General features: G+C 38.0%; 1 protein-coding gene across 3 annotated transcripts in view; it reads left to right on the top strand.

Annotated features, from left to right (window-relative positions):
* The window catches only part of PIP4K2A (phosphatidylinositol-5-phosphate 4-kinase type 2 alpha), a 105,227-nt gene that overhangs the window by 64,842 nt on the left and 24,801 nt on the right, over positions 1–15,584 (top strand). For all 3 annotated transcript variants that reach the window (XM_050325737.1, XM_050325745.1, XM_050325754.1), the window contains exon 4: positions 6,373–6,525. In XM_050325737.1, the coding sequence (XP_050181694.1) occupies positions 6,373–6,525 (153 nt within the window). The remainder of the gene's footprint in view (positions 1–6,372; positions 6,526–15,584) is intronic.

Genomic DNA, 15,584 nt, shown 5'->3' with positions numbered 1-15,584 from the left:
ACACAAGTAATTTAGCGTAGTCTTTAAGTGACCTCATGAAAGTATTCACACTTTAAAAGTACAAAACCTTTTCTTTCTCCTGAGACCAAAAAACCAGCAGGCACAAGATTAAAACTTCACAAATGAGAAGTGAATGGGGAATTGGCAGAACACACACACTTGGAGCAAGAGACTTGCAGTGAGTTGCTAAGTGAAGTTGTTAAGTGGAACAGGGTATGCGTGGCTGACAGATGCTTTAATTGTGCCAGAGGACCAAGGCACACCGTGGCTGAGTCGAAGGCTGAGAAATCTGAAGAGGACAGGGCACTCTGACCCTCATTTCTTTGAGTTTTGAGCTCTCTAACACTATCACATAAGTAGATGATTTTTATTACCTTCATAAGACTAGTGCCTCCAATGTTGTACAGCTACCTACACGCTCTCTTGCACAATATGGAAGTGTTACGTTGTAGCAGTAAGTGATGGTAAAGGGGTTGTTAGATCATAAAACCTGTATTTCTTGGAGAGTAAGAGTCAGGCATTTATTTGTCTCTGTCTGAAGGTTATCCTCCCGGTTCTGGCTTTGTGGCTCATGGATCTGTGCTAAGTGAGGAGTGGCTCATTTCCCATCTGTTCAGTTTCCACTTAGTCTTTCCCTAATTAAGAAGCAGAGCCAGAGGGAATTCAATCTGGTATTTGCCATGATCTATCTCTCTCTGTTTCTCCTTTCCCCCTCCCTCAACCCCATTTGTATTTTCCTTTTGGAAAAGGGAGCTGCTTGAGTTTCCTTCCTTCTCCACTATAGACGCCTCACCTAAGAAGGAGGTATTGTTACTGGGGATGGCAATGGGTCTCCCTTAGCCGAGTGCTGAACACAAAGAAGCTGAGGAAAAGCCCTACACTGCTCTGTTTAGGCAGGTTCAATCAGCTTTGCTTCCAAGGAATTTGTGCATGGATGTTTACAGTACAACTGATCTTACTTTTTATACAAATCTTTACTGAAATTTATCTGTGTGTTCTGGCGAAAGTTCTCTGGATCACAGGAGTGTTTTGCCATGTATTGTCTCACAAAACTGCATTCAGCAGTAAGAGAAAAGTTACACAGTGTGTCCAATAGCATTCTGAACAACAGGGCAGTACAATTCAAGTAAATGCAGTTTTTTAGTCTGTCTGGTAGTAACACCAGAATTACTACCCATCGAACTGCATAACTTTCTTACTATTGTCTGCATTAAGATAAAATTGATTGACTTAAAAACTTGAGCTAGATGACCCCAGAATAAGTTAAACTTTTTTACTTATCTAGATAAATCTAAAGTCTAACTTAAAAATGAAATTGGATATTACGTGTGGTGTTACTGTTATTTTTGTTTGGTATTCCTTAATAGTTATAGGTTTACTAGTGGCTGTGCTTCATAGTGGCTTAAGTGTCTTGACTATACAAACTTACAAAGTGGTTTGTGTCTTAACTTACAAACATTTTCTGATGAAGAATCTCTTCAATTCTAATTAATATGTACTATTAACTTATTAACTTGTCTCTACAAGATGTAAAATGCTTTGATATTCTCTCTGAACAGTCTAACAGGTAAGCTAGCTTCACCTTCATCAAAATGGAAGGATATTAGTGTTTAAATAGCCATATTTGGCTCCTTGAAGCCTCTAAAATCATCTAGTTTGATCATTTCAGTTGTTTCTTGATCTTACTTGTTAATGATGATTTTCCAGTGCAGGCCAATTCTTGTCATTCCTCTACTTAAAGAGTCGTTGTTGTCACCAGGCAACAGCAGCAGATGTATTATACTGAAGACAATTTCAGTCTGTAAACAAATGTAACTAGTATAGTTTAGGGGTAGGGTTTTTTGCATGGTACCTGGAAGCTCTACTTTAGAATGAATTTTAACTTTTCTCTATTCACAGAAGTGACAGTTAACCATTACACATAAAACTGTCCACATACAAAACTCAACCATGCATGTATCAGCACAAGAAACTGGCAATTACCAGTAATCTGCACAATACGATGCAATCAGATTTTTCTTTTCTGCTTTTTAAACCATACTAATTTAACAAACATAGGCAAGTCTCAAAAGAAAACACAGAAAATAGTAATATTAAGTATGTTCCATGTTCCGCATGCTTTCAAACTTCAAAGTGACTACATTCTGTATCCTAGAAGCGCGTTATATTGAAAGAGTTATCACAAGAGTGGGGATTTAGTAAAAATAGTATCAAAGAGGTTGTTTAATAAGAGGCTGTTTTTTTATTTAAACATGTTTAATGTTTAAACAACTGATCTTAATTTAGTACTGGAGTCAGAATATTGTAGAGAGGCCGCTCAGGTTATCTGTAGCTGTATGGAAAGATGCTGCTTAGCATGAAGTTTGTTGGTTTATTCTAACAAATTAATATGCATGTGGTAAAATGATAGCTGTGTGCTTTCTTAATTAATCTTGATATAGATAGCTAATAATAAAATAGCCATCTACTAAAAAATAAATGCATCACCATTTATAACCCATTAAAGCATTAAGAAAATCTAAAGTGCAGCTAAATAATTATCTACAGATGTATTATATTCTCTTGTTAGCAACATTTTTGGTATGATAGCTGTATTTGCAAATTAACTTGTCATTATAGTTAGTAATCAGGCAGAATTAATTTCCATTAGGAAAAAAGCTACTGCTGGAAAAGACAAGAATCTGTAAAAAGTCAGTGACTTTTCAAGGTTTTTTCCAGATGACTTAAAATATTACTTTATTAATTTCTATTTGACTCTGACTAGTTTCCGTAATTTTTTTCTGTCTAGCCTGAATTGTAATGAAAGAACCACAATAAACATACTAGTAGTTCATTCATTCTCGTATGTAACAGCTGTCTACATGTTTTTTAAATACCCACAGGGATAGTGACTGAACTGCTTCCCTGGGCAGCCTGTTCCAATGCTCCACAACCCTTTTGGTGAAGAAATATTTCCTAATACTTAACCTAAACCTTCCCTGGTGCAACTTGAGGCCATTTGCTCTTGTCCTATCCCTTGTTACCTGGAAGTAGACACTGACCTCCACTTCACTACAACCCAGCCAAGCCATGTTTCTCCAGGAGATGCCGTGGGAAACAGTGCCAAAGGCTTTACTAAAGTCCAGGTAGACACATCCACAGCCTTTTCCTCATCCACTTAGCAGGTTACCCTGTCACAGAAGGAGATCAGGTTGGTCAAGCAGGACTTGCCTTTCACAAACCCAGGCTGGCTGGGCCTGATCCCCTGGTTGTCCTGCACATGCTGTGTGACGGCACTTAAGATGATCTGCTCCATGACCTTCCCTGGTATCAAGGTCAGACTGACAGGCCTGTGGTTCCCACATCTTCCTTCCAGCCCTTCTTGTAGATGGGCATCAGGTTTTTTAACCTCAGTCAGCTGGGTCCTCCTTTATACCAAATGCTCCCAAGTCTGAATTCCACTCAAATTTGAAAATCTCTTGATAAAGGATATTAAAATACACCTTAAGAGTATTTGAAATTTTGAGTTCAGGTCCTCCTTCACATTTTCCTTCTTTTCCTCCTCGCTCAGAGGTTCGGTAGCAGACTAGCAAGCACACTCCTTTGTGCTTTTTATAGGAAAACAGCTTAGGTCTCCTGCCAGGTTAATTGCTTTCAAGGTTTATACCATATGGATTGCAGTTTGAATACTAGGGTTCTGTGGGAAAGAATACATTCAGAAAACTGTGGTTACTGCTTTATTGCAATAGTTAACCTCAGAATAATGCACCCTTTTCTGTTGGGAACAATAACAAGTAATTACTCAGTAGACTTTATTATTACTAACTGAATTATAGCCTAATAACTTAGCAGTAGTTTAATTCACCACATACATTAATGGTTACCCATGTCTTTGCTTTTTTCAAAATTGAAAATAATTATTATGTTACATCATGTTTTATAATTGTGATGAAGGCAACTGAGTTTGCACCTTTTCTTAGATTTGAACTTCTGTTATCAGTTCTTCATCTTGAACTGTTAAATATAGACCTGGACACAAAACCAAGGTCTGACTGCAGAACAGAAAGGGTTTCTACAGAGTATGACTTCTAACACTGACTCTATTTATCATTCAATTTGAAAATTAATGGAGTACTGGTATCAAGTATGGCATTAAGGAAATTTAATCTATTTATGATACTTGTTCCCTTGAATAGACTTCAGTGGTGGAGTGGTGGGAAATTAATTTAAATATAAAAAAATCTGAAAACAGACAAGAAAAACTGCTGTAATACTTAAATTCTCTTTAATGTTCAATATTGTGTGAAGTGATGGTGTATCAGTACTTAATCTGTTTAAATGTCCAAAAGCCAGTGCAGGGAAGGAACTGCAATTGTTGTCCCTAAAGCTCTGTTCTAGTTAGCCTGGAAAAAATGTTGATTTATAAAGCACCCACCCCCTTTCTTTTGCTAGTGAACAGAGAGGATAATGGAGAAAGATGTCACTTTTTATCATAGACGTTAGTAATTATTCTAGTTCATTATATGAGCTTAGAAATATAGATGAAGATGATTTATTTCTCTTACATGTAATTAAGGTTTTCATTCTAATAAGCCCTTGTAGAACTGTGTGCTTTCAGGTAATTTAGTGTTATTCCTACTACTCCTCAGTATTTCGCTTGAACCTTGTGAGGAAATGGGTTTATTTCATATAAAATTGATTTTGGAAAGCACCCCACAGTTGGGATAAATTTAACTATGCTGAAGGCCTGTTGAAGTCAACGTATCTCCGAAATATGGAGACATAATTGTATATGTTCGAGTGCTATCTTAAATTGGGACTGTAGCTGCCCTTATCTCTTGGTTGAGGTTACTACTTTGTAATAATTACTGACCTTTTGTAACAAGGGTTGAATCTGTATGTCCAGCTCCTGCTGAAGTCCATAGAGCTTATGAACAGGTTTAACAGCGGTTAAAACTCCCAAATAAGACAAAGGTCCTACAAAAACAAAATTTTGTGGGTTTGGTACCTGATTGTGGTAGATGGAGCGTATTGGTAATTAGTACCTAAAAGCATCATTCTTCCAGTGTAAATCTGTTTTGTGACCTGGTTCAGGGTACCTTATTAAATCACACAGACGTCTCATTCTGTAGCCTTTGGAGCTGAACCTTTGCTGTTCAGGGACCTGCAATGTTTACATTTATATATAAAATTTTATTGCAACGTTTTGTGAAAATAAAATGGCTTTTCACCTAGCAGGGAGAATATTATGCTGTGTGAGTGTGGAAAGGGAGGAGGTGTATTTCGATTTAGCAAGAGCTATTTGTGCAGTGTGGTACAATGAGGGACAATAGCAGGAGCTGGGGTATTCTGATACTAGTAGGGATACACCAGATGGTTACTGCAAGTTTGTTTCATAAACATAGAAGTGTTCCAGCAGTTTGTAATTAACTTGTTTAACCTTTTCAGTGAATGTCCATATTTATGGAAGTACACAAGGGGTGTAAGAACATCCTTATTTTCTGCTGTTACTACTTATTAAAACAAAAAAAATGGTGTAATTCAAGTATATAACAAGTGGCATAAGTTCTTACTGGTAAAGAAAGATGTTTCCAACCAAAAGCAAGTTGTTATAATTTGTGTAATTTATTTTTATTGGTTTTTTATAAATACAAAAAAAAATGTACTCTGAATAGTTCTTATTCTTTGCAAAAAAGCAGAAGGCTTCTTTTGCTACTGTTGAAGCACAGATAATCTCAAAATTCAGTCTAAAAATGGTCCCTAACCTCTAGCAGTTTTTCTTCTAACTGCTATATAGTCATTACCTAATCTTCCCTCCTTGAGACTGTATGGAGGTAGGTCTATTTTACAAAAGGAGGTACTGTACAGTACTATTATTTACTTAACTCTAGATTTGAAATCATTGGAATAGCTCTGGTACCAGAACCCAGAAATTTAGCTGTGATCTTGTTTATGTACCGGATGACACTGTCTAAAGAGCAAAATCTTTCTAGTTTTAAAGCAATACAGTGACTGTGGATGACTTCTCTATTTATAATTATTGTGGTGTAACACAGTTTATTTTTTTGATTTTTAATTACTGTATGCTTTCTTCCCAAAAGTTGATATTGCATACATAACAAAGTGCAATAAATTCTCATTGAATGTTGAGAAAGAGTTTTGAACGACTGATGGGCAGTAACTTCCCCCCAAACATGCTTTTGTTCTTGGAATACTTTTGAAGTGTTTTCTCAAGATAATGTAGTCTGTGAATAAGTGCTTTGCAAAATTCAGCTTGGTACAGATGTATTGGAAAAGGTTTTAAAATAAATGTAAATTGTTTGTATTTATTCTAATTAAAAGTTGCATACTTATGCCTGACTTGATGCTCTTTTTGTTTTAAATAATTGACAGAATTCGTTGACAAGAAGTTCACCCCTTGCCAATGATTCCCAAGCACGCAGTGGTGCCCGCTTTCATACATCTTACGACAAAAGATATATCATCAAAACTATAACAAGTGAAGATGTAGCAGAAATGCACAACATACTGAAGAAATACCATCAGGTAATATATGAACTCTATCAGCAGGTAGAATCTCTTCTTATATATTACAATGCCATCTTTTTTTTATGCTCTTAAAAGTTTTAAATGAGTAATTATGGGAAAAGAATCACTTCAGACTTTTTCACTGTTGCATCAGCAATTTATTGTATGTCTTCAATTCACAAGGCTGCACTTCTCTAAATATCTGTGCTAGCTTTATGTACAAAGTTATGTCTACATAATGCAGAGATACTAACATGGAGGCCATAAACTCCTTTGCCTTACTAGCAAGGTGGTCTTTCTTTTGGCTAGTGGAGTTCCAGGCTTGAAGCTACTTAATTCTGGGCTTGCTTGGAGAGAGATATCTGTGTATGTGTGTATGAATAGTGCAGGTGGCCTCTTTCTTTCCGATCTGATCACTGAATGTTCTGTGTGTCACTTAACAACAGATTTCAAATAATTAAAGTTGTATTGTATGAGAAATGAAAAATTGAATGTAATTAATGTAAAATTTCTACTAATAAAAAAATTGGGTTTGGCAATGTGAATTTTTATACATGACAGTAAAGTCACAAGTGAACAGTGGAGATCCATCCTCAAATCAACCTTGATTGCTGCCGTACTGTGCCAGTGTATAATTTGTGTGGATGACATAGAGGGGAGCAGAACTAGGCAAATATGAGAACCCTTAATAAAATAAGCACTAGTTTTCTTAGCCCAAGATCTGTTTGAATAAGTTCTAAAGCTACAGAAGTCAGAAAAGCCTCTAAAATCACCTAAAATATGCTACCCAATAGGAGGGTGGGTTTGTCCTTCTTTCCATATTCCTTCTCACTTCCATAAGTTGGGGTTTCAAGTAAACACTTCAGGACATTAAGGATTGGGCTTTTTTTGTTGTTGATTAGGTGGTTTATTTTTTGTTTTATTATGTTCTTGTTTGTTGCAGTTTTTTTAATACTGTTAGTTTTGTCAAACCAGTTTTAATTCTGAGGTGCAAGGGAGATAAGAGCATTCCTTCATACTTGGGATTGAAGGTATTGCTGGCTATTTTGTGGGTCTCAAAGGGAGTTCTCTGAATGCCCTCCAAGTCCAGGGTAGTTTGGGAAACCTTCAGGAAGTTAGATATGAACTCTTTTTCTCTCTCAACTTGTTTTCCTTCTGTTTAAATAACATGTAGGACCACCATGTTTTTGTTTTAATGTGAATAAATATCACTATCAGAAATAATCCGAAGAAATCTTTTAATTACAGTTTTGCTAAAGAGAAATTTAAAACCATTACTTAATTGTAATTTGAGGCTTATTTTTTATGACTTTTCAAAGTTACAGTTTTAGCTTTGCTCTGAAAGGGTTTGATCTGTGAAGCAGTGCAGCAGAATTAAAGTTTTAGTCTGTTTCATATTTGGCATTAGAAGCTAGTATTAATGATCCAGATTTTGAGACTTAATCCAGCTGAAAAGTCATTTTGCTTTTCAAAACAGTAATCTTCTTTCGAGACTGTGAATGAAGACAGTGCTAAGATGAATGAACTTAATAATTTGAAATCTTTTTTCATTAATGCTTTCCAACATCAGGATTCATAATAGGCTAGGTCACAAGGAATAATGATCTGAAAGTTATCTCTACCACGCATCTAATTTCATATAAAAAAACCTCTCATTGGTGCCTCCAAAAGAGTCATAAACATACAATTTGTATTTCTTTTTGTCTTAGAACTTGAAAGCACTTTACAAAACTGTAAATGCAGAAGCACTCCAGTAGACAGACAGTTTAATAATTGGAGTTCTTAATGAAATGAATTAATTTCAGTATCTTTAGCAATGTACTGAATAAAATCTGAATTAAATCCCACTAGCTATGATGACAGCTCATGCAGTGTCCTCTGCTTTGCTGCTGGAAATTGAATGCTTGGGATCACTGCGTTCAGCAGCTTGTCCTCCCATTTCTCTAGATGTTTTTCAGACAAGTGAAGCTTGTCTTCACCTGCTTTTCAAAGTCTGGAGAACCCATTGCCCTGGTGGAAAGGTATTAATAATTCCCTTGACCAGGTTGTCCCACACAGACTAACCTTAGATTACCTTTCTGGTTGGAAACAGTGCAATGCCAGGTATCATCCACTGGCACTTGAGGTCGTTAATGGTCCCTACTGTGATTTTGCTTTGGACCAGCTTGCTGTCTCCCAAATAATTCTGGGCAAAGATAAAGGTGTTAATTTAGATGAGTTAATATTCCTACTTAAGAGTTGAAATATGAGCATCCTTTTTTAGAGGAGAGCTTAATAACTTCTGTGTGAGTTATTTCATTCCAACTAGAACAAGGCCAGAAGACAGTCCAAGACCTGTCTAATGTATGAATATAACTTTATGGTTCTGTAAGGTGGCATAGTTGCAGTAGTACAAGACCTTTCACATGCTGTATCAGTACTCCTGTAGAAATCTTTGTCGTTAAAACAAATTCTCTTGAGTTCACATTTATTTTGGCATATTCTCTTCTGCCAGTAGAGGAAATGTCAAGTTCCCTCTACTGATTTACATACCTTGCTGTCCAGTATCTTTCTTTATTGTTAATAATTACACACTAAAGTACCAAATACAGGAATTGTAGGGAAAAGTCTGCTTGTTAGCTCTTCTCCAATTTCAGTTCACTGTTTACCAGCAGGACTCACCAGATATGTGAAAATTCCTGGCCCAACTAAGTGTGCTTAGGTGTCTCAGGTGTGGCTGGGACTACTTTGGGACCTGTGGTGGCATACCCTTGCATCATACCCTCTGCCAGTCTGCTCTGAGAACAGAGCTGAATTTGAAAAGGTTCAGCCTTCCAAGAAGGGGAGTGTGCAGACATGTTCAGACCCTATTACATAGTACAGGGCTCATCTTGGGAAGAATAACCTATCTCAGGTGCTTGAAGGCTGGGGAGGTGATTCATGTGAATTTTATAAGATTGTTTCTCCCTTGTTAGAGATCAATTACCCCTAAAGGAACTGAAGTTAGATCGTCTGCCCATTAGGAATAGCGTCTTGTAAACTTTGAGTGTCTTGCACCCTCTTTCACCTGTCCAAGAAGGAGGAAATTATCTTCCATTACTTATGACATGAATATGAGTGAAATTCATACGATTTATGACAGATAATGTCTTCCAGGTTTTGTTTCTTCCTCTGTACAAATTTACTCCAGGTTCTTCCCCAGGTTGAAACTCTGAGTAAGCTTTGTATAAACCATAATATTTACTCAACTGTTTCCTTATTAACGCTAACAGCTCCAAGCTGATAGAATCATTCTAGACCTTGGTAGTACCTCTGTCCTTGCTTAGGGACCAATCAAGCCTTATCAAGTGTTTTCCAAGACTGTTTGAACTGCTTAACCAGAGGACATCTATCTTGAAACAGAGAATACTAGGACCATGACAAGTCAGAAGCGTGAGAGACTGAATATGACCTTCATTTACCAAACCAATTTTCATCCTTGGCATTTCAAAAAGGCTGTCCTTATCCTTACACCTTTTTGAACTACAAAACTACCAATGAGGCATCTGTAGCTTGTGTGGTCAGCCAGGAAATGTAGCATGGCAGCTTTTCCCATGAACCTCCAAAATCTAATGCCAAGTACCAGTGATTTTTTGTGAAGTCCACGAAGGGTTAGAAAGAGACTGTCACTGGAAAGTCAGAATAAAGGTTATTTAATCAGTAACTGGAGATCATGGAGATGTATAGTTCACAAACCCATCTAGTTCTTTCAGGCCTTCCTGTCTCCATCTGTCTGAAGGTGCAATAGCCTAGCCATTCTTTGGAGCTGTGAGGAACTGAGGTTATAGTTATGCAGTCTGTATACTCAGGTGTTTACAGAAGAAGCAGGAATAGTTCATAGCCTGTAGACACTTGTAAGTTTAAAAATCCCAAATCTAGATTGGTATTCTTAAATCGTCAAAGATAATCTGATCAAAGATCAAATTCCAAGCCTAGGGCTACATGCTAGTAATGTGTTAATAGCTAAAAGTGAACTGGGCTTGAAGGCATGTCAGGAGAAGTTACTATAGAATCATCATATAAGTATGTATATCAATTCCAAATAAAAACTGTTGAATTGTAAATAATAGTCCTGACAATTGTGAATTATACTTACAATCCAAAATTATGAGTGGCATTCATTCATTTACCCTGTCTGATGTGATGCCTTGTTTTTTAGTGGCAGTCAGGCCCACAACCTCAGACAGATGGTGAACACTTCAGTCTAAACACTGATGCTTTCTGTCAACTCATCAGATGAGTATGACACTTTTAGTACTGAGTAGAAACACTAGAGATCGTTATTTTCTTTCCCAGAGTTAAAAGAATTCAAAACCAAACCACTAGGCAAACAGGGGAGATAATGCCTTTTTCCATGTCTAAAGTTGCAAAGCATCTAGTTTTTTATGACTAGTCTGTAAAGGCCATCCTACATTGGTCAGCCTTCTATCTGCATTTGAAAGACAAAATGGCCTAGAGCGTGAACCAACTAGGTTACAGAAGTGTTATGGTAAATACAAATATATGTATAAAATGTTAGGTTCTTCTGTGAATCTCTATGCTGGCCAGTTTCTGTATACATTAATATTTTCTGATACATAGTGTGAAATACTGCTTTTAGTCACATTTTAACTATAATTTGCAGTGGGTTTGTATTATTGCTTGTATTATTGGTGTATTATCAGTTATTAGTCTTACTTAGCTGTGGCTCAGCTGAACATCATTTACTTATCCAATGCAGGAGAAGTATTGATATACTCAAATGGGTTAGACTTCTGTATATGAGAAAAGCTGTTGCTGTATGGGCTCACAGATGTAGTTGGACCATTTAAAACTGTGAATGTTAATCAAGCATGTTTATGTTAAATAGTATTTGAGACCAAAATCAAATATTCATTGGAAATACCTCCAAATCTAGTGCAGTTTTGTTTTAAACTTAGACTCCTGACTGCAAGAGCATGGACCAGAAAAAGGGAGTTAAACCTACTGCTCCCTTTGTCATTGCTAAGGGAGAGTTCAGCAAAGTCATCTGTGATAAGTGCATTGCTGGGATTTCACCCTCTGTTTAAAGTTGGGTAGTACCCTGCCTCCTCCTAAAGGAAAACTTTTTATTTCAGCATATATTCAAGCTATGTTTATATATTTCTTTTGGGTATATTGTCCTTTACAAAAAGTTTAATTTATATAAAATACGGAATGTACTATTGTAGATATTACTATATACAGAGATGTTTTCTAAACTACAAATATTCTTTTCAAGGGCAGAAGTCAGTAACAGTTGAGTAAAATTCTGAAGGCAGATGTTATAGTACCTGAAATGTCAGAATCAATGCACGCTGCCCTTTCCAGTGACTTATAAACTTACTTTAAATCTAAATTGGTGTAAAAGTAGAGTCCTGTGCTCTTTGAGAACAGATGATGGGCTGGATAAAAATTTTTTAAAATAAATGAATGCAATTTGAGTGTCTCAGATAAACCAACTCCTTTTCAACACCTTTTTTCTCTTTTTTCATTAAAATGGACTTCAAAAGGGATTTATTATTCCTCAGTGCTGACATCCAAGTAACTAGTAAAGAAAAGAAATTGAGAAGTCATCTCAAAGCAGAGGAACAAGGGGAACAAAGGGGAACCTGGATACCAGGTACCCACTAAAACCACTCTCTGACTCCCCTCTGCAACTGGACAGAGGAGAAGAAATACAACTAAGGGTTCATGAGTTGAGATGAGGACCAGGAGAGATCACTCAGTGATTACCATCACAGGCTTGAAGTAGGGATATTAATTAAATTTATTAATAACAGAATCAGAGCAGGAGAATGAGAAGTAAAATCTTAAAAACACCTTCTTTCACCCCTCCCTCCTTCCAGGTTCTACCTCCTCCCCCCTGGCAGTGCAGGCAGATGTGGAATGGGGATTATGGTCAGTTCAGCACAGGTTGTTTCTGCTGCTGCTCAGAGAGAGGAGTCCTTCCTCTGCTCCCTGTGGGGTCCTCCCATGGGAGACAGTTCTCCATGAACTTCTCCAGCATGAGTCTATCCCATGGGCAACAGTTCTCCATGAACTGCTGCACTGTGGGTCACTCTTCTATAGGGTGCAGTCCTTCAGGCACAGGCTGCTCCACTGTGGGTCCCTCACAGGGCCACAAGTCCTACCAGGAGACCCTGCTCCATGGGGCTGCAGGACGCTGCCAGGACCCTGCTCCAGCTGGGGCCTCCCACAGCGTGGCATCCACCTGCTCCAGGGTGGTCTCTGCACCCCTGTGGTGCTCCATGGCCTGCAGGGGCACAGCTGCCTCACCATGAGCTGCACCATGGGCTGCAGGGGAACCTCAGCTCTTGAGCCTGGAGTGCCTCCTCCCTTTCTTTCTCCACTGACCTTGGTTTCTGCAGAGTTGTTCACATATTCTCATTCTGCTCTTCTCTGGCTGTAGTTTTCATCTATCCAATAACTTTTATTTTTCCTTCTTCACTATGTTATCACAGAGGTGTTACTGTCATTCCTGAGTGGCTTGGCATTGGCTCTGCTGGACATGGGGGAAGCTTCTGGCAGCTTCTCACAGAAGCCACCCCTGTAGCCCCCCCCACTACCAAAGCCTGGCCACACAAACCCAATACAAGTGTACAAACCTTCCAGAATAAAGCTGCTCGTGAGTGCAGGCACCCTTTAGGTTTTCTATTGGCAGTTGTCCCTGTTGACTGCACAGTTCTCTTCCCTACACAGGTAATTGTATGCAGGACTGACACCTATTGCACTGCCTGTTTGTCTCCCTGGCAACCAGCAGAAATAGTGAATAATGGTAAAGGAGAGGGACTGCACATTTACTGGAGGCAGCAAACAGTGGAGTGATGGAGATGGTAAGAAAGGAAAGAACAGAATGAGCAAAAAAGGGAATTAACAGCATAAAAGAGAAAACAAAAGCAGAAAAATATAAGACCTTAGCTGCTGGAGAGGAAAAAAGTATGAAAGAAACAGGAAAACAAATGAAAGGGGGGAAAAACTAGGCAGTAAGGTGAAAAAGGGGGAAATTGCACCAAGATTATCTTCAGGGTTCAGGGCTATGTGGGAATCAAGGAATAGCACAAGGATGTTGTGTGGAAGGTAGGAGAAAAACTAAAATCATAAATAGATAGAAAAACATTACTGTAGGCTAAAACCAACCTAGTCACAGAATTGGTGACAACATAGGCTGGAGAATATCCCAGAAAAGAAAGTGGGGACTGGGTGCCTAGGAATTTGCACTGAGGTGTGCTGATGTCAAGCTGGCAGGTTGCTAAAAACAGAGGTACGTTTACCTTTGTGTCATCCTCCCTCCATGTTATTACCTGCACAGGTTATCAGCAGCTTGCTTCCTCCCAACCCCCACATCCATACGGATCACAAAAAGAAGGGAAAGGGTAGGTAAAAAGGCAAAGCAAGGCCCTATACTGTAATACTGTTTGAGCACAACCATGCACGAAGAAGGATGTGTGCCATGTAATGGTGACCCTGACTTTCTGTATGTCCTAATGTAGTAAGAGGTGATGATTTCTTGGAGGCTTGCAAAGAAACGTAGTTGAACAAAGCCTTTCAGCCAGTTCCTTGTGAGAATCAAGAGGCAGCACAGAACCCAGCCTCTGCCCTGTGCTGAGATAACTGACCTGCAAAGCAGTTTTGATCTGAAAAAAACAGGAGAAGCAGAAAAAATAGAGATGAGAATATATGCATTCTCATCCAAACAGTCTGCATTTCACCTGCATCCAGTGGGCTAACTCTTCCTATAGGAGAGGTAATTGGAAACTCATTGGTGTGGTGGTTAAATGGAACTGCATAAGGGTGATATGCAAAGGGACCACATAGACCGGAACTAAAACCAGAAAACACATCATCAAAAGTCTTCACTGGAAGATGTGCAATTTCATAGGTAAATATCTAACTACACAAAATGTTAGAATTGACTTGGCTATATTGGCTCTATTGAGGCCTGGATTTCACCATCAGGTGTTTTCTGTGTATTTATTGTATTTTCTGTATGTAAGCTATTGCTGCTGTGCACAGCACTTTTCAGAAGAGATCAGTCCACACAGTGACTGGATTGTAGCCATACCAAGTATAATGTTCCTGGTAGGAGATCTGTAGCCTAGATAATCACAGGTGGTGGTAATACTGAGATTAAGCTGCACTTAAAAGTAAAAGTCACACTGGCCCAAGTCTAAAACAACATGAAGTGTTAGGCCCTGTGTGAATCATAGGGCTTGTATATGAAAACCTGTATGTTTATTGCATAGTTCTTTAAATGAAATTACTTTCTTACATGGCTTACTAGAAGAAAACAGCTTTACATGACTTGAAAATCTTTAACTTTCTGTTGTGTGCTGTAGAAAATTGTGAAAATAATATATAAAGGGGTAATGGAGAATGAGCATGGTGTGTATTGCTAAATTAATGTTTGCAAAATAGGGCTAGCTGTGAGAAATAGGAATGTTGAATTTTCACATAGAATGGAGATAGATAAAATTCAGGATTTAGTTATCACTGATGTCAAGTCATTCCACAGACTATCTGCAAGTGGAGAAGGAGAAATTGCAGAAACAGGAATTTTACCCAGTGTTTTTCCAAAAAGAGCCAAAAGTAGTGTAACTTCTTTGCCAGTAAATGGTGTACACTGTGCTATCTTTTAGTCATCCTGATACCTTACTAGCATTGCCGTGGGGAAGCAAGAAGCTAATGAGACAGAAAAGGTTCTGTTCTTATTAAGGAATCTTGAAGCTGTATTTATACAAAAATTAATGAGAACGTAGGAAGAATTTCTTACCAATTTTCAGCTTTAAGCATGAGTTTCCAGAGAGCTCAGAAAATTACTTATTTGAAACTGTGCTGCACAGCTGATAGAATGTCAATATGTTGATGTTACTTTACCTTGTTAATGGTGATAGTGTCCTCGTGCTGTGCACAAAAACTAAAATTGTCTGAAATAACAATAAAATGATAGGGTGTTTATGACAACACTAGTTTTAAAAAAGATGGATTTTGTTGCTGCACATAAGGACTTGCAAATGTATTAGCTAAGTAGTACAGTTTTATTTAGCAAATCTGCTGGTAGA

Source organism: Myiozetetes cayanensis, unplaced genomic scaffold (assembly GCF_022539395.1).
Source record: "Myiozetetes cayanensis isolate MyiCay16 unplaced genomic scaffold, myiCay2020 scf1, whole genome shotgun sequence".
In the NCBI taxonomy this organism is placed as follows: Eukaryota; Metazoa; Chordata; class Aves; order Passeriformes; family Tyrannidae; genus Myiozetetes; species Myiozetetes cayanensis.
The sequence above is the reverse complement of the archived record's forward strand: the minus strand, read 5'-3'. Positions and strand labels throughout refer to the sequence as shown.